Genomic DNA, 19,329 nt, shown 5'->3' on the forward strand with positions numbered 1-19,329 from the left:
CGTTGGTAGGGGCGGGGGGAGTAGTGGCGCTCAGATTGAAAATGTCGGAGGCGGGGAGGGAGCAGGAAGGTGGTTTGGTTCCGTTCGTGCCTTCAGCGTTGGCGGAAGCTGTGGCTGCGGACTGGGTGCTGGAATTCAGCTGCTGCTGCCTGTGCTGGCATTTCGTGGAGGAGTGCGGGTCCGAGTTCAGGCGGTGGAGGGACGTGGCACAGGGTGAGGAACCGGGCCTGGGTTATGCTGTAGTAATCTCCATCAGAAGACAGTCGTAGTTGTGGAGAATTTTTCAGTTGTAGCTAAACGAGATCGAAGAGGGACGCCAACTAGCCTTTTAGTGTGATGGAGGGGTGTCTTCTAGATGCTCATGTGAATGTAAGGGAAAGTCATCCTGCCCCTGCACTCAGCATTGGTGAGGCCTCACCTCGAGTGCGGTGTTCAGTTTTGGGCGCATCAGTACAGAAAGGACGTTGAGGTGCTGGAGCAGGCCCAAATAAGGGCAACAAGGTTTATGAAGGGCTTGGAGAACATGGCCTATGAGGAGAGACTGAAGGAACTGGGGCTGTTCAGTCTGGGGAAAAGGAGGCTGAGGGGAGACCTTACTGCTCTCTTCCAATATCTGAAAGGTGACCACAGAGACAGCAGGGTTGGTCTCTTCTCACTGGTGACAGGACAAGGGGAAATGGCTTCAAGTTGTGCTAGGGTAAGTTTAGGTTGGATATCGGGAAATGCTTCTTTACAGAAAGAGTTGTTAAGCACTGGAATAGGCTCCCCTGGGAGGTGGTTGAGTAAATAGTCAAGTAAATATGTTTTTATCTCAGATAAACATAGGGAAATGGCCTCAAGTTGCACCAGGGGAGGTTTAAGTTGGATATTAAGAAATTTTTTTACAGAAAATTAAGCACTGGAATGAGCTCTCCGGGGAGGTGGTTGAGTCATCATCCCTGGATGTGTTCAAAAACTGTTTGGATGTGGTGTTCAGGGACATGATTTAGTGGAGGGTTATTAGAGTTATCATAAAATCACAAGGTTGAAAATGACCTATAAGATCATCTAGTCCAACTGTCTCCTCAACACCATTGCTACTGCAAGCACTGAGCCATATCACACAGCATGTCGTCCAGGCGCCTCTTGAACACTGCAGTTAGAGTAATATGGTTAGGTTGCAGCTGGACTTGATGATCTTTAAGGTCTTTTCCAACCTGAGCAATTTTGTGATTCTATGTGAATTTGAATGTTGCTATCATCTTCATTCTAGAGAGCTTGAATATGTAATATGAATGCTTAGACATCATCTTCAGTCACAGAAACTGAGACCACAGATACTGATGGTTCAGGGTTGCTTACAAAGTTGAAGTAGGTTTAGTGGAAAGACGAATTTGTTGTTTGCTTCTTTAAAAAAAAAAAAAAAAAAAAAAAAGTTTACAGTAACTTACATATCTGTAGTCCTTGAGCTTATTTTCTGGTAGAATGCTAGGAACATCTCAAGGAATTACAGCCCAGCAAATAGACATGGAATAAAGCCTGATGGATTTGAGTGGAAAACCATGGATGTAAAATGAGGAATATTTTAAGAGTGACAGTAGTTATTGTCTAGATACCAGACTTGATGAGTTTCCAGTGATTTTTTTTATTTTTTTTATTTTTTTTATCTGTTGGCAATCATTTTCCTGAAGACACAGTGTTAGAGCTTATGGAGATTTTTTTGTGGTTCATTTTTTTTTGACCAAAGTAAATGTGGTAGTGTAACTTAATTAAAACTTTGTAAAGCACTGAATACCACAGCATGCAGTATAAATACTGTGGGGACTATTAAGGGGAATTGCTTAAGTTAAGAAATTTAAAGATAACTAAAAATAGCGGATGTAGGGTGTGCTAGATTAAATTATTTATTGTGGTTGACCTTGGGACTGTGGCTAATTATTATGAAGCCTCCTCAAGAGAGGAGGGAAGTAGAGATGCTTGCCAACACAGATGCAAGTTAGAATATCTCTCCCAAGAAGAATGGGAAGACTTTAGAAGACTGTATTGGTAGAAACAATTCATTTATTTGTGCAGAGGGCAAAGTTAGGTAGAACTAGGAACTAATAGCAAACTTGGAATGTGAGAGTTCATCTACAGAAAGAGCAGCATGCTGTGAGATTACTAAGTCGAGAGTATATTAATCTATGAAAAAAGCTAACTGCACCTATAAGATTGCATTAGAAAAGGCTTTTCTTGTGGGAATGCAAAACATCTGCACAGATCAAAATAAGATTTTACAGAAGTGATGACTGTCTTTTAGTCAACTGAAAAAGAAGCAAGTGCAAAAGTTTAGTACATATAAAACAAAAAGAGGAGATATTTTATTAGGAGATAATGTTTATTTATAGCTCAGTATGCTGCCAGGTAGAAATTGGTGGGATACCTTGCTATTTAGCCTGGAGTTCAAAGGCAGCTTGGCAGGGGTATGTGCCTTGCCTACCTTATCCTGCTTCGGCAGGTCTGTTAGCAGAACTGTCTTGTTCAAGTGTCTGCATGGCAAGGAGCAGGACTTCCAGAATCTCTCATGGAAATCAAGAAATATATTTAAGTGGCTGTACAGAGGGAAACAACTTCTGCTTGAGGATACTTTGAACAAATGAATTAATAGTAAACTGTTCTAGAATGCTTCTCTAAGCCTGTTCATCTGCATTACCTGTGAATGACTGGTGCTGTGGACCTGTTATCTATGCTGCGTAAGCAAGGTTTCTTTTCCTCTAGCTGTGAAGGAATTTAGAGTTGTGTAATGAAGACTTTGTGAAACAAACTAAAGCAGAGAATTTTTTATGTAAAAATCTCATCCTTGAACTAAAGCGCCAGAGTAGGTGCAACCTAGAGGTATGTGGAGGAACAGAGAAAGCTTAAATGATCTCAAGCTGCTTGCCATGTGCATTGCTTAGCTGCAGCTTTCTTTCTACTCAAGAAATTTCCAAACTCTGGCTCCATCTTCAGGATACAAGGGTAGCACCCACCTCCAATAGCGAGCTCATTATCCAGGCTCATTCTGACACTGAACTCCCTTGTTTGCTAGGGGAGATGCCTAAATTTGAGGCTATAACTAGTGGCGCTGTCTCGCTATTCTAAGCAATATGCTTTATCTTATTTTGTAACTTATCTAAAGCTCTTGTATAACTGTTTTCAGAAACAGAACTGCAGATGTGTTCTTTGAAACCCAAATGACAATCTAATATCAAGAATTATATTGGGTATTCATTCAGGCTTTTTAATTAGTTTGTAAATGCATACTTTTCCATTGTTCCCTAGGAGATGATCATACAGTAATAAGCAAGTAGGCTGAGCACTTCCAAGTAAAACCAATGGTGTTGTGTCAGTGAAAACCCTGTGTGGGTGGGTTCCCACGCTGCACAATCCTGGTTCTTGCTGGGCTGACACTGGGAAATGTACACAAGCATGACCTGGACTAGGGTGCTCAGTCTTCAGCTGTCTTGGACAAGTTGACCTGTTCTTCCAGGCTGGATATTGCTCTGGGCAGCCTGGTCTGGTGGTTGGTGACCCTGCACATAGCAGGGGGGGTTGAAACCAAATGATCTTTGAGGTCCTTTTCAACCCAGGCCATTCAGCAATTCCATGATATGATTCTCCTAACCTTGTAAACCCACAATATAAATCCTTATATTTCTGACTAGGCTGCTCTTGTAGCTTTTACTGCTTTTGATCTGTCAGTTGTCACAGCAACACTGTATGTTACCAGTTGATGTACTCATGTGCTTCTGTTGCAGGGAAATCTTTTCTTGAAGCAGTTACCTGTCTCCATAGTACGCTACTGAGTAAAATAGCGTCTTATTTAAGATGACGTGGTGGTGCTCTGAGTTAATGAACATGAGCCTGTGATCGTTTTGCAACTTCTGAGTTATTGTTACAAACTGCTTCAGAGGAGTAAATTTGAATTTAAATATGGTTTAAGTTCTTATATTACAGAAGAATAAGTGATAATCCCCTGAGTTTAATTTGTTAGGGATCTGAGGAAGGGTTTTTAGTCTGATATTATTGTGTAATACAATTGTAGCCACACTGTGGCAGTGCTGGAGCAAGACTGACTTTTCTTTTCCAGCTGTTTCTAATGGCTTCTCCAAAGTAACAACACATCAGAAAAAAATGGTGTACCTCTGTCAGCTTTTGATAAGAATTGCAGATGGAAAAAGACTTGGTAAGTACTGTAGTTTATTGGTTCTGTTCTTTTCCCCTCCCATTAGCTGTTGAAGTAGATTTGTGGTGTGTGTGTATATATGTAGAGAGAGGTGTATTAGGCTTTTGCACAGCTTCTGCTATATGCATAAAATGACTGAATTCTCCACTGTTGGGTTGTTTGTTTCACATATATTTGTGCTATATGCTGGACAGGTATTATTACTGTGTGATGTTGGAATGGTTACATGTTGTTCAAGTTGTAGGTCATCTTTTCTCAATAGTATCAATGACAGAAATATAGTGGGGGGAAAAATGCCTAACCCTTAGTGAGCAATATCTGCAAGTGCAGCAAAGTGCTCTCCACACTTCACATATTTAAATCTAGAGATTAAGGCAGACTGTGCATGTGTGAACTTAGATGAGAAGAGTGATTTTCTTTTTACAGAGGGCTGCAAGACTTCCAGCCGGCAGCAAATCTTTGGCATTGTTGTTCACTGTCTTCTGTTTGGCTGAGGTCACAACTGGTTTGGCCAAGCTGATTCTTTGTCCATGTTCAAGTTTTTGGGGTACTTAAGTTCTCTGCTGCCAGCTTTTTTAGGAACTTTAAAAGCAGCCTTGCAGCCATGAGCAAGGAAGAACAAAGATGTATTTTAGCTTAACAGTACCACAAAGGCTTGTTTTCATACAATTAAAACTTGTATTATCAGGTAATAACATTTTTCTTTATTCAGTTCAACTTCAAATTTAGCATATGATGAGTTATCTTATATGTAATGATAGAAATTTCTCTGATAATACTTTAACATTGTTATTGTATGTGTCATTACGGAATATGACTTCAATGTGTTTTTATCTATCACAGTGTAGGGGACCTGTGTGGAGAAGAAGACTACATGAGCTTTGTAGTTAGTATACCAGATGTAGTCGCATGAAGTATCTGGATAGCTGATGTATTTTATGGCAGCTTTCCTAATTCTTTCTTTGATTAAAATAAGGCCCAGTACAGACTGGAAAAGGGTAGTTTGTTTCAGATGCCAACTCTTGAAGAGTTAAATGCTTTGGTATTACCTGAAAATAAACTCAGTGTGAAGTGTCGTGTTAACTGAAGCAATAATTAGGAAAACACTGAAGTGTGACTTCTTTCTTTTGTGTGTATGTATATATGCACATCATACTACTTAAATTTTAACAATTCATGTTGTAGCTGTTTTCAAATACTTCTGCTTTTTCAGTCTTGCTTATGTAGCTGTTACCAAGTGCTTTTGCTTTTTTAGTCATGCTTAAATTATTTGCCTTCTATCTGAAAAATACTTACTATAAGGAATAAGAAGACACTGAGAGAAATTATCTCATGGTGCCTTTTAAAGTAAAAGTATACACAAGGCTGTAGTTGAGTGAATACTTTAAGCTAAGCTGGCATTGCCAAGACAAAAGCTGACTTGTGCACTTGCTAGCATCTGGTGCATCTGTTACATTGGTGCACTCACTCATGCCCAGTGATCAGACTGGGAAACTGTAGAGTGCAGAGGGAGTGGTTATCCTGCTAGGCTGGATTTCTGTCAGAACCAGTCGCTTTGATGCTGTGTGCTGGGCATTTGCACAAACCTTATTATTGGCACAGTGACATGAGAGGATGCTTCTACTCTTCTAGTGACGGCCTTCTGTTACGCTGTCTGAATTTCCCTTGGTTTGACCTGTTGAAGAAAGGAAAGAGAATTTCTTCTGATCTTGAAAAACACCTGGAGAGAGAAACTAAAAATTACTTGAGAAAAAATGAATTTTTTTCTTTGTATATATGACTTCATTGTGAATAAATAGTGAATATACTTTATTTTCTATTTCTTTTCCCTCTAAGAATGCCAATTTGAAAACGATATGAGAATTTCACCTTTGGAGTCTGCTCTGTCATTTTGGACTTTACTTGAAAGAGAAGAAAGTAAACTAAATACACTTCATGAAGAAATTCGTCGCTTGATTCAAATTCAGGTCCGTGTGACTTATTCAGAACTCTTCAGCATGTAACTATTCATGCTATTAAAACAGAGCTTGAGCTATGAACAGGCTGAAGTTAATTTTAAGTTTCTTCTCTTTTTAACTTTAGAGCTGTACAAGGGATCTTTTTTTGGTTCTGGTTTGTTCCTCTTTGAAATACTTGAAAAGCCCATCAATTTGAAAAAATTAGATTTCAGCTGAGTACTTCAAAACATTGCATCTTTATCTTTACAATGTATTTTGAGTAGCTTTAATTTTACATGAGGTTTCTTGTCTAAAAAAAAAAAAAAAATTCTCCATATTAGAGAGCTTTGGATTTTAGAGAGAAATATGTAGAAACTGACCTGTTCCTAGTAGGTATTTCTTTTTTGTTGGGTTTGTTTTTTTTGAGAAGTGTATTTTAAGATGGTGTTACAGTTGGAAAGATTATTGTGGTGGAATGGAAAAAGCGACAAACAGAGAGAGAGAAAGCTCACCCATGTCCAAAGATCTAGGCTCATGGGGTGGGGGGGAACTTCACAAAGGAGAGATCTCCAGGAAAATCTCCATCTCTAGTGGCAGTCAGCCCTTAAATGGGGTCTAGAGTGGAGCCGGGATCCACTGCTTCCAGTGACACAGGTGAATTGCCTTCACCAGTGCTCCCACGGCTGACCCAGTCCTTTCCTCAGGTAATCAATCAGTGGCTCAGGCCATGGCACAACAGTTCTCATACAGATTGAAATCTTTTTGTAAACAAATTCTTAACCTGCTCTGAATTTTTTTCTTTTTTTTTTAGAATTCAGACTTTCTTTGTACTTTGTATTTTGTACTGTACTGTTCCAAAAGACTTCAACAGCTCTGTTTTTGCTGTTCTTCCCTAGCATGCAATAAAGATGAGTGTATGCATGCTGTTCAGCTGGAGTTAGAGAAGATAGGATAGTTTACAGTCAGACTTCTCAATAAGTGATTTTTTTTTTTTATTTAGAAGTGCCTATAAAATATCTGTGCTTAAACAAGGGATAATCCCAATTGTTTTGGGATTTGGTGGTTTTTTGTTTTTTTTTTTTCTTGAATAATCATCTAAAATATACATGTGTTGTAATATTACAAGTGGGCATCATTGAATTACTGAATTGAACATGTCTTACACTTAATAAAAATGTCAAATGATCACATTACTGAGATGCATTTGTTGCATTTAATTGCACTTTTTTTTTTTTTTAAGGGAAAGTTGTCAGCTATTGTACTGTAAAAGTCCTTCAAAGGGAGGATCTTACTACTTCTTAGTAGGTAAAGGAAACTTCGCATCAATTAAGATCCTTTTAATTCTCTGGTTTTAAGCCTTTATTCATGACACTTAATATTTCCAGAACTAGCTCTAATTAGGTAATTATTAGTCATCTTGAGATGCTTCAAAATCCAGGGCTGTATATTTACAAAGCTGCAGGAGTGTAACTCTTGTTTTCTATAGAATTTCAGATCAAATGTTTCAGTGTACCTTGAAGATGTAACTTTTGATTGTAGGTTGTAGCAGTCTATATGGAAAAAGGATATTATAAGGAGGCTGCTGAAGTTCTTGATAGGCTATTCACAGACACAGAATCACATAAGGTAAGAACTTGCTTCATTTACGCTTGTTTTTGTTTGCTTGCGTTAGAGGAAAAGAGAGAACAATTTCCCAAAGGTAGCAAATACTACCTGCATAGCTTCATCCTTTGTGTAGTCACTTCCACAGATGTGGCAGCTGTCAGTACAAAAGAATATTTGGACATAGGGGAACAATAGGAATAACAGGTGACTTGTGGGAGTGAAGCAACTCTTCCTAGATGCAGATATTCTCTACTGTGGGTAGCAACACTCCAAATGACATCTTTCCCACTCTGATTCTGGGAAAGTGATACTGCAGGTTTTTTTTCCAAGCTAAAGACCATATAAGCATGCTGGTAGAGAAATGAAAGAGTCCACTGCTCTAATTGAGCTGCTGACTTTTTCTGAGCCACTGCAGTGTGCTTTATCTGTCTTCTCCATTGATTAATTAGCATTGTAGAGGTTGAAACATCAGAAGGAAAGAAAGGTCATTAGCATCCGTAACATAGAGGGAATGTTTTTATGCCTCTATCTGGAACTGCTAACATCTGTGTATGATTACCTCTTGGTTTGATGTTCACTGCTTCATGAAGATGTGAATCTTATGTGCATATCAGTTCAAAATAATAGGTAATGCACACACCTGAATTTGCAGAAAACAGTAAGTGTACTAGAAGCGATGATTTCAGCAACCTATAGACCTACTGCGGTAATGGGAATGGCTTCTAGGAGGTTGAAAAACATGGAGGGGGGGAAGAAAAGAAAAAATAGATTGTATATAGGCTTAAGGGATTTAACTTTTATTTTGAGTGAGTGTAGTGCTTATGCAGGTCCTTCTTTACTTGTATTTCATTAGTTAGCTGAAAAAACTTTTGATAACCTCCTGTTTTCCACCCCTTATCCCCCCACCTTGTAATAGCTATGTGTCATAAACTGCTGAAACAGGAGGATCTCTGGCATTTTATGGAGACAGAAAGTGATGCTTTTTAGTATGCTACACTGAGGAAAACAGTGTAGAGAGGAAAAAGTGGAAGGAGACCAACACTGCAGACAAAAAGAAGAAAGTGTGATAGCAGTTCTAGATCTTCCTCTGGTATATCAGCATAAGTGCTCCTTATAAATAGTAGTATGTGTATAATTTACTCTTCAGAAACCTTTCTTTCAGAAGACTCAGCTGTTTTGGAAATGTAGGTTGTAGTAATAGTATTCGAGTTCATAAACAAGTGCAGCCTGAATAAATACGTTACTTATTGTCTGTATTGGTCTCTGTAGGATTCAGTGTGGTTTGTGGATGAGTGTGAGGTGATTAATTACAGGTGTTTTTGTCTTTAATGCTACTGTGCTAAATAGCCCTCTTCCTGATTACTGTAGACTCCTTTCTGTAGCAGTTTATGTAAGGAGCAAATAAGAAAAGAAACCCAATAATGAGAGCTCTTCTGGGCAAACGTTCTGCGCCACTGACTGTACTGCTTTCAGTCTTATTTGAAAACGAAATGAAAATGTGCATCTCTGGAAAGTTGTACTTACTGCTCATTGAACATATAATCAGAGTAAGCTCCAGGTGTTCAGTCTAGTCCACTGTAGAATCCTTTCAAACTGTATCATGAATTTGTCTAGGTATATTCAGAGAACTACATAATCATCTGGTTTAGCTTTGTCTATCTCCTATTTATCATAGATGCTAAGATAACTGCAAGACACATTTTTAGTTTGTCATATATAGCTGTGCTGCTTTTTTTTTTTTTTTTTAGCCTTTAAGGATGAAGCTGGCAGCCATAGTCAAAAGCAAGGATCCATATGTTCCCCTTCTCCAGAGCTTCAGTTACAATCTTTTGTTAAGTAAAGTCAAGTCTTACGTTGAACTTTTCCTGAAAGAAAATGGAACTAACTTCTTACTACAGGTAAGTGAAAGCTATTTTGGAAACTCTTTTTTCAAAAGAAGTACATGATGATAAGATGAAATAGATGCATACTTTCAAGGAAGCTGTTTAGACTGTATTCAGTTATTACCTTAGACGAAAGAGAAGTCTTATCTTTTTATGAAACATCTTATTAATTAAAAAAAAATAAGGTTGAATGTTTAAGAGAATGTAGGAGTAAAACTCTTCTAAAATACTTCAAATTTGTCGTCCATATTTGTCTTGATTAGCAAAGTAATTTGGAGGGTAAAAAGGCTGGGGCTGCCACTAGGACCTGTTCTAATCCTGGACAGATAATACAATTGTTTTGCCTTACTTAGATCCTAATTATAGTAAAACGGAAAGATCAAGACCTCTTAATTTGTTTAAAAGTTTGGAATGTCAGTGGATTTAGAGATGAAAGACTATTGCTGCTTTTTCCTGTAAGATTTTCTTTATTCACAAATGATCTTGCTCAAAAATGATTTAAAGTTGGCAAGAACAGCATTCCTCCAGCAGTTCATCTTCAGGAGGATTGTAAAGAATTTCTCGTATGTTTACTTGCTGTAGAAGAGTATTGAGTTGCTCAATTACAAAAGCACAAACATCTAAAGGTAATAAGAGGTAAACTTTAAAGTAAACAAGCTAGAAGTTCCTTTAGGGTTTTCATTTTATTATCAGAAATGGACTAGGCAATCTCTCAAATGTATTCAGAGTAATACAAGCAATACTTTCAAAGTCTTGCTGTGCTTTCAGTTCTCAAGTTTATTTTTTCAAAGCTGTATCTTTGAGCCCAAAGACAGACTTGAAGATGCTAGGGAACTCCAGAACTCCACAGTGACATACCTAAAACTTCTTTCTGTGTACACATCCTTCCTAGTGTCTGTGCCATTGTGGTCGTCTTCTCAAGTCTTTTTACTTTTCCCTGAATTACCTGGGATATGAAGGAGGCTAGAGGAGTGAAGATTACACTTGGCTGAACAACATAAGTAACTGTTTTCCAGCACTGTACAACAGAAAAATACCCTAACGTTAACTATTTGTGTCTGTCTGCCTTTTGGTGCTTCATGAGGAAATTCAAAAAGGTCTGTTACCAGACTGTCTTGTGGGCTGCTATTTCCAGCTTACTGTCAAGCTTGGAATCTGCAAATTTGCAGCTACTACTGTTAATTAATTTTTTTTTAACCTGTAAGTTTCTTGAAATTAAACTGTCCTAAGAAGAGTGTGCAGATGCTGCAGTGCTGAAAAAAGACCAACCAGCTAGGGTCACTCGGGAAATAGTTTTAGATTTTACTGTGTAATAACTTCTAGTATTCTTTCAAAATAATTAGTCTTAGGGACAAATCTGAAAGCTACTGTTACTTTGTAAAGTATGTTTATTTAACTTCATGTGGTCTTCTCTGCTAATTTATTTGTTTAGAAACTCATCCTCACTTGGCTGTGGATGAGGATTGTGAAATATACAGAAGAAAAATTAACAAAAAAACATTCTTGGGAATATCGAGAGGTTCTACAGGTTACTGTGAAGGAAAAGTTAAGATTTCCAGAGAATTGAAGGTTGGTCTGACAAGAAATTACAAGAGGCAAAAGCATACTTTGAAAGAGTGAATAATTGAAAGCAACAGGCTAAGGAGAAAGTTTACATCAGGCTTGCAGTGAATTTGTCGACTGACTTGTTTTGACTAATAACATTTAAGTATTGTGAAGCAGATGCTTTGGATTGGATAGATGGTGTTAGATAGAATGCAGTTTGCTGTGCTTAGTACTGATGGTGCACAACTAGGATTTTTAGGTCATTTGACCTGCAAGTATGCCTCTAAGATAGTAGAGAAGAAAGTCAGCACCAAAGTGACCTGAATGACATCACGTGCACTAAGCTTGTTGGTTTTGTTTAGGTGTTATTTATTATAGCAAGTAGATGAGAGGAACCTGGTGATGAGAGGAGTAAGCAAAAATCTTACAATTCCTTGAAGTCTGTAGCGTTCCTTTCTCCACTTGGGAAATGAGGAGAAATCATCTTAGTTTGTGGCTAAAAGGCTTTAGGCAGTATGTTAAATGTCCTTTTGTAAATGTGCGAAAATTATTTTGCAAGCTAAAAGTCTGAGATGCATCTTTTGGAAGTTTGTAGGTATTTTTTTGATCTTGACACACTCTGAAGTGAGTAGAATTATATGAACTTGTGAAGGCTGTCAGTTTCCGGTTTGTGCTCTAAAAAGGTAAATTTTAGAGTATCTTGCTAAGATTGAGGCTGCAAATACAGTGTGTTTCACACTATCTATCTGTATGTTCTGTTACTGTGCAAACATCCGTTGTATTTCTCTGTGTATGTCCAGATGTTACTTGTACCTATAACTAAACCTTGATTTACTGGCTGGTGAATGTTTTATGGATCTCAACTTGCCTCATTACAATTGTTTTTAAACTAATTATTGGTAATGCCTCTTGAAGGGTCTGCAAAATATGCACTGTTAGAACTAATGCAGGCTACACTGCCATTATTTAAGTTCTGGCTGGTTATAATTGTGACACATGAATTCCGTTTCTCACAGGCAGCTACAAAGAAAGTGGAATCTAAAGGAGGGGAACTAAGCGTGTTACAAAACAAAACCTTGAATGTCAAAGAAGAGAGAGAAAATCAAGAGAGAGAAAATCATTTGGAAGCAAAACAAAGGTTTGTATTTAGCAATATATTACTGAGGGATATGCTTGGATAGTAATTTGAAATTTGTTGAACTACAAGTAGGTAGAAGGAAGGACACTTAAATTCCGAATTGCTTTCCAACAGAAAATGAACTACAAATGCATTCTCTATTTTTAAGTATTGGCTTTTCTGTGGTTGTTATTCTTGGCATTTACATCAAATAGTTTGATATTAAGTACTTATTCAAAATACACATTTCTCAATTTAAACAGTTGTCAGTCTTGTGTAACAACAAAAACATTGAAATACTTCAAATATTTTCTTTTCAAAGGAGCTCAATCAAGAATAGTTCTTAATTTCAGGCTATAGGTTGTGTGGAAAAGAAGGCAGGGAAAAAGAATTTCTCTTTTTCAACTAAATGTAGGATTCACATGTTTAACAATTCTAGTATTAAGGTAAATATGTAGCTTTGTTGATAAAGCATGACTAGCAATATGAAGTTTCAAAACAATTAGATTCTTTTCTAAGAAATACTGTGGGACCTCAAAGCCTGGTTTTCTTTTTCTTTTTCCCCCTTTCCCTCTGACTTGAATTTGAACAAGGTAATATTCTAGGTTTATCACCATTTGTTCTTCCATGGAGAATAAACTGTGGGCTTTAGTCATGGTAGAGTTTCTTTCTGCAGATTTATACCTAGAATTCTTAGCATCATTTTGTTGAGAAAATGACTGGCGCAGATGGAGTGTACAGCCAGACACATAAGGTATTTTTAGAAGGAGAGGTCCTGACACAATTATATCTGAAAGAGATATGGGAATATTTGTCAAAAACTGACAGTAACAATTCTTATTTTGTAGGAAGAGTAAGATATTAAAAAAAAAAAAAAAAGTAGATACTTAAATTTTAAGAAGTTACTCCATGGAATAAGTTCCATGTTTTTTGAGATCTTCAGTATTAGCTAGTGGTAGTTCTGGGTATAAAGGGGTTTATGCAATTAGTGTTGGTCTACTGCTGTTTTTGTAGAGAAGTCTTTGGTTTTTATTTCATTTAAATCTTGTTGATTCACTTGAATGACAAGTTGCTGTTTAGGAAATTATTTAAGACTTACAGAAGAGCTGTGGAGTACTACAGATTGGCTAACTGGAGACATAACATCCGTAATAAGGTTTAAAAAAAACAAAAAAGACTTTTAGGAATTGGCTTTAGACTTAGACATTTAATGGTTTTTCTTGTATTTTTTTCTTGCATTTTTATTGTTGTTCTGTGTTCTTTGCAGGCCTTCTTCAAAAGAGAGATGCAGAACAAGCAATGTTCAGAGTGAGTGTTAGGTTTTTTTTTGTTTGTTTGTTTTTTTACACTTTGAAAACAAAGTCACATCAGACACTTTTCCAGACCATTTGTTGGCTGAGTGACTGCTGTCCGATGTGACTGGTTTCATGTAAGAATGATTATGGTGAAAACTCTTAATTACTGTATGCAGTTTCTACACAAATTCATGCTTGGTGGTTGCCTCATTTAGAAAACTGAAATGATTTAAAGTTCCCTGGTAACTCATTTTGCAAAATCATTCACTTTTTTTTTTTTTTTCTGGTATGCTTTGTTTCTTGTTAGCTTGTTCTACTAGGATTCTGGTATTCTGTAGGGAACATAGCTGCCAGACTAGTTAAAAGACTTATCTCTTTGGCTTCTGACCTAGATAAGTGAAGGAAGGAGCTAAAGAGGCTGGCTGACTGACTGGAGGAACAAATGATAGTGTAAAATGCAGTTGGGATGCTTCTGAATAGTCCTGGTTCCAGTTTTAAAAAACTTTAAATCATGAATTATGTAACATAAATGCTGAAAATCATTAGCACCTTGTTACCAAAGATGGAATGGGTACATAAAGCAGTGATCAGAAATATAGAAACTAATTACAATTCTCTCTACCTGAACTGAGAGAGTTATGGTAAAAGTATTTCTTTACAGGTGTGAAATAAGTTCCTTTGCTATGTACAGTATTTACCTAATTGCTTAAAATAACTCTTGTGAGGTCTGTTGCATATGAATTACAGTCACTTTCCTTGACAATCTATATAGTCCTTGGACTAAGATGTGATTTGTGTGTATGAGTGTATTTAAAAATATGTTTATACAGTAACTGAAATTTTCTCACTCTTCCTAAGCATATTGAAACAGTACACTGTCTCAGAATTGTTAAAATGGAGAACTACTACTTCACTGTTGACTGCTTATTGGTCTGGATATATATTCGTTGTTTTCTAGGGCTGAAGGTCTTGAAAAATGTAGAAGAACGTGGAAATGATTTGCCTTGTGGCCGAAGAAGACAGGTTTGTAATGCTTTCTAATCTAAATGGTGTTGGAATGAATTTGTAGTGCAGTAGAATCTTTTTCCAGCTGTAATAGACTGAACTTTGACAATGCCTGCGATTAAGCTTCTTCATGTTATTCAAGCTGCACTATAGTCTAAGTTTGCATTCCTATCTTTAAAAAAAAAAAAGCATTTCTGTTGCAGTCTCTTATTATTGCTCATGAGACTTAAATTTGTTGATATGTTACTAAAGCTAAGCCTGACTCTTCTTAAACATGTTTTTTTGTAAAGTAGTAAATGTACAAGTTTTATAAACGATGAAAGTATTTGAGTTAAAGAATCCGTTATGTCACTTGCTCATAAGGCTTTGAACATCAAAGGATGTCTTCCAATATGGAAGCTTAATGGAGATTTTGTAATTTTGTAATTCATAGAATCACAGAATCATGGAAACGCTCAGGTGAGAAAAGACTTCAAAGATCATCAAGTCCAACCACAGCCTAACCATACTACTCTAACAACCCTCCACTAAATCGTGTCCCTGAGCACCACATCCAAACATTTTCTAAGCACATCCAGGGATGGTGACTCAACCATCTCCCTGGGGAGCCCATTCCAGTGCTTAACTTTCTGTAAAGACGCTTTTTTCTGATATCCAACCTAAACCTCCCCTGGTGCAACTTGAGGCCATTTCCCTTTGTTCATCTGAGGTAAAAACATATTTACTTGAGAAACTATTTTAATTATTGTAAATGAAGTGAGAGGCTTTTCATAATTTATGTTTCAAATAGTCCTTGAAATTCCCTTCATGGATAAGCCTACTTCTTTGCATTACTTGCAAATAGTTGTTAAATCCAGTAATGCTTTAATTCCACAGATGAAAAGTACAGGTAGAAGTGAATTTGAAGTTGATTTTTCTTTTAGGAATGAACTACAAACTGATCTTGTGTATAGCCATTTTTTCTTAGGGTAAAGTGATAAAGCATTTGAGTTAAATTAATACTAAATTGATTCCTCTGAAGAGTATTTCTTTAGAAATAATATGGAGTCTTTCTACTGACAATTTGCAATGTTATCATATGTCCAATTTTAGTGCAAGTTATTTCATTCTTCTGTTCATTTTGACATGTTATTTTTCATACAGGAATGGGGAATATGCTTATACTTTTTTTTTTTTTCAGACTCCTTTGTGAGGAGAGTTGTGCTTATTCCTTGCTTTCTTAAGGATTTTTAGTGGCTTAATCTTCAATTGTATGCTTTTCTCAAGATGGTTGAGGTCCTAATGGGAGCTGTTGAAGAATGATACTGCCATATGTTCTTGGAGGTTGCTGGAGGCCCCTGCTACATGAAAACACAATTTTTCATTTTCTCACGAATCTTAGGAATACTTAAGTCACTGTAAGATTCCTTAGCAGTTTGAAATACAGCTAATGCCCTTAACAAAAAAAAAAAAAAAAAAAACACAACTATTTTCACATAATTTGCCTGTTGTACTCAAAAGCATGATTTTTTTCCTACATAATACTTAAATATTGTCAGCTAGTTGCTGACAAGCATGCATTCATCAATCTTGTTACCAGTATCAAGTTTGAAACTAATTGGACAACAGACACAGAATTAATGGCAGCTCTATAGTCAGCTACAGACCTAGGGCTTGTGGACAAATCTCACTAAGAAAAAAACCACACTATTCTTTACTATTATAAATGCAGCATTATAGAAGCATGAATTTATAGAAACTTACAGAAAAGGACAACTTGTTCTAGATTTTATTTTTTCAAAATTGTTTCTCTCAACAACTTTAAAATATATATATATAGTCATTTGCTTTCTGCCTGATACTTATGTCTGTTAACATCAGCAAGGGCTCTTAGATTGTATAGAAAGTAATGATAATGGCTTTATTAATGGTAACTGCACTTCTGCTTAATTGTTTGCATTATATAAGGTTGTCCCCATGCTTGAAGGAATGCTATGGATTGTGAGTGTCAGAGCTGTTGACTTCTAAAACTTCCTTTTCCATCCAATTCCTCTTTCAATGTTGGCATTGTTTGCTCTTGTTTTGTAAATAGCATTTCATTGCAGTGATTCAGTGCCTGTTTTCAGCCTTTCATTACTGTTTTCAGTTAGCTGCAAACAACAGTCTGATGGAAGGAAATGTGTTTTTTTTTCCCTAAAATAAACTCCTATGGTCTGCAAGTGTCAAAGAATTTAGGGAGCCCTTTGTTCTCAACTTATCTTGTTTATGCACGGCCAGTCCTTTATGTTGTCTAAAATGAGTCCGAAAAAAAATTTTGTCTGAAAATCTGGGTTTTCATAATTTAGTCTAAATTACATAGAGAAAAATCAACGTATCTAAACTTCAGTGGGAAAATTCCAGAACAAAGTAGAGCCCCAGGATGCACAAAGGGAAACAAATCACTAGCATAAAACTGACTGAAGAAATGTCAAGATCTGGTATACTGAATACATGTGCATGATCTATCCAGCTAGAAGTGATCTGCAACTTAGAGGAGGATCCTGTACATATTCTAGTACTCTTCCCCTGAATTAATATAGGTTGTTTTGAACTATTCCACATCTATTCTTGTTTTTATTTTCCGTTAATGTCTTTTTTTGTTTTCTTTCAGTTTTTCCTAGCACTAAAAACCCTTTTGGTATTTTTAGATAATGCTGTAAGCATAATAGTAAAGAATCACTTTTCCCATCCTATAAGGAGTATGTAAGCATAGTCCTGTGAAAAGTTGCAGTTTCTCCAGGTCCTGCTTACTACAGAACTGTTTAAGGATATTTGGAGCATCTTCCTCCTACAGCAGTTCCTGCCTGAGGTTGCTGGAGCCCAGCCTGGTGCACCTAGGGATGTGGGGTTTCTGCACAAGATGAAGCATATAGGTGCTGTGTTCCTATGCAGTTCAAGCAGTAGTAAAGCTGAGTCTTCTGTCCCAGATGCAGGCACTGATGTGGCCAGTCACACAGATCACCTCAGGCACAGCCATCAGCAATGCTCACATAGGGAAGACCCACATAAAAGCCCCTTCTTCGGCTGGCAGAGGAGTTTACTTGTGAAAGTGCACACACTGGTGACTTCCCCCAACTACTTGTATGGCCCTTCTGTCAGCCTTGTACACCTGCCTGAGTCCTGTTATGTGCTTCATGGATCCTTTGTTTTTCTTGCTGGAACAGACTGATGCACCAAACACAGCACTTGTGCACTTGTCCTACTGGTGTTTCACACTTGAGTTGCATCTCTTCATGAAAAAGCCAAACCATGCTCTGTGCTATGTGCTTTTCTGGCTGGCCTTTAAAAAGCTTTACTTAATCTCTCAGGAAGGTAAAAATGATAAAACTCATGGCTTGAGATGAAGACAGTTTAATAAGTAAAGCAAAGCTGCACGCAAGCGAAGCAAAATTGGGAATTCATTAACTACTTGTTAGCAGATGTCTGGTTATTTCCAGGAAAGCAGATGTCATCAGGTCTAGCTGTTTTTTAGGAAGAAAATGCTACTGTCTCCTTTTCTTTCTTTTGCTCAGTTTTTATTGCTGAGCATGGCATCATAAGGTATGGTCAATTGGGGTCACCTGTCCTGGCTGTGTTCCCTTCCATTTTCTTGTGCATTCTCATGCTTTGTTCACTAGAGGGCAGCATGAAAAGCAGGAAAGACCAACATTTGATGTGTTATTAATACTGTTTTTGTCACGAATCCTAAGCATAGCACCATATCATCTACTACAAATAAAGCCAACTCTGTCCCACAAAATCAATACTATTGCACAACCTACTCTTCACCAAACCTAGTAGATAAGCAGAATACGGTGAACAGGAACAGCAATTTAAATTCTTCAGGTAAGGGGGCTCCAGAAAATACACACTTGTAAAAGCAACCAAATCTTTGCTAATTGAATTGTGCTGACTGTGGGACTGTTAGTTGCACATGCTTGGTGACTAATGACATCTGCAGAAGCCTGAGACATTAACTATTTTTCTTCTAAGTATCTAAGTAAGCACTGCAATCATTGAGTCACACTCATGCTTTTGATCACTAGTCTGTGTAAACTTCATAGTGCTCTTCTGAGGAGAGCTATTGACTGTTTTTGCTTTTTCAGTGCAACTCCAAAATATGACACTGGTGAAATGCAAAAATAAGAGACCTTCATGGTTGTTTTTTTTTTAGGACTTATGGTCATGATATGTACAAACACATGCCGGTTGGATCATCGTGTATTTTGTAGAAGTCCATTAACTAGAATTAGACTTTTAGTGTGGAAGGCAATGGTACTTGCAGAAATGCCAGTGTGAGGTCAGTGAAAATTGACCTTTTGTGTTCTTTTGTAACATCTGCAGTTCATGAGACCATCAGGAACAGCAGGATTCCTCCAGTGAAAGAAAGACAAATTAAGAGAGATTGATTAAATGGAACATCTACAGAATTCTCTATACATCTCAACTCAATCTCATTAATGTTTTTGAGTTAATGCTCTTTTCTGTAAGTTTGTTTTTTGTTTTTTCAAAACTTATTCCCCTAAATCTGGAAAGCATGTTGGGAAATGCCATTTCAAACAGAAATTAATTCTTTTTAGATGTATTTTTCCTAACCAGTTCTCCCACAGGGGGATTCTGTTATCTTTGTAGAAATTATATACAGTTTGATTTGCCTGAGGGCATGTACACTGGTATGATTGTGTCCTTGTTTTGGCTGAGATAAGAGTTAAATTTATTCACAGTAGCAGAATGATGCTATGTTTTGGATTCAGAAGAATAG

At 37.1% G+C, this 19,329-nt stretch overlaps 1 protein-coding gene across 2 annotated transcripts in view; it reads left to right on the forward strand.

Annotated features, from left to right (window-relative positions):
* Positions 1-19,329, forward strand: part of TERF1 (telomeric repeat binding factor 1) — a 23,988-nt gene continuing 4,659 nt past the window's right edge. Inside the window, exons 1-9 of one of the 2 annotated variants that reach the window (XM_042869790.1) lie at positions 1-213; positions 4,088-4,183; positions 6,020-6,150; positions 7,660-7,746; positions 9,474-9,623; positions 12,170-12,291; positions 13,538-13,578; positions 14,524-14,588; positions 15,751-16,778. In XM_042869790.1, coding sequence (XP_042725724.1) covers positions 42-213; positions 4,088-4,183; positions 6,020-6,150; positions 7,660-7,746; positions 9,474-9,623; positions 12,170-12,291; positions 13,538-13,578; positions 14,524-14,588; positions 15,751-15,762 — 876 coding nt within the window. In that variant the 5' untranslated portion in view covers positions 1-41 and the 3' untranslated portion in view covers positions 15,763-16,778. Of the gene's footprint in view, positions 214-4,087; positions 4,184-6,019; positions 6,151-7,659; positions 7,747-9,473; positions 9,624-12,169; positions 12,292-13,537; positions 13,579-14,523; positions 14,589-15,750; positions 16,779-19,329 lie in introns of those variants that run through there. The other variant, XM_042869789.1, reaches the window with a different exon arrangement.

This window comes from Lagopus leucura, unplaced genomic scaffold, assembly GCF_019238085.1.
Source record: "Lagopus leucura isolate 7727_CA_CO unplaced genomic scaffold, USGS_WTPT01 Super-Scaffold_100002, whole genome shotgun sequence".
NCBI classification, from domain to species: Eukaryota; Metazoa; Chordata; class Aves; order Galliformes; family Phasianidae; genus Lagopus; species Lagopus leucura.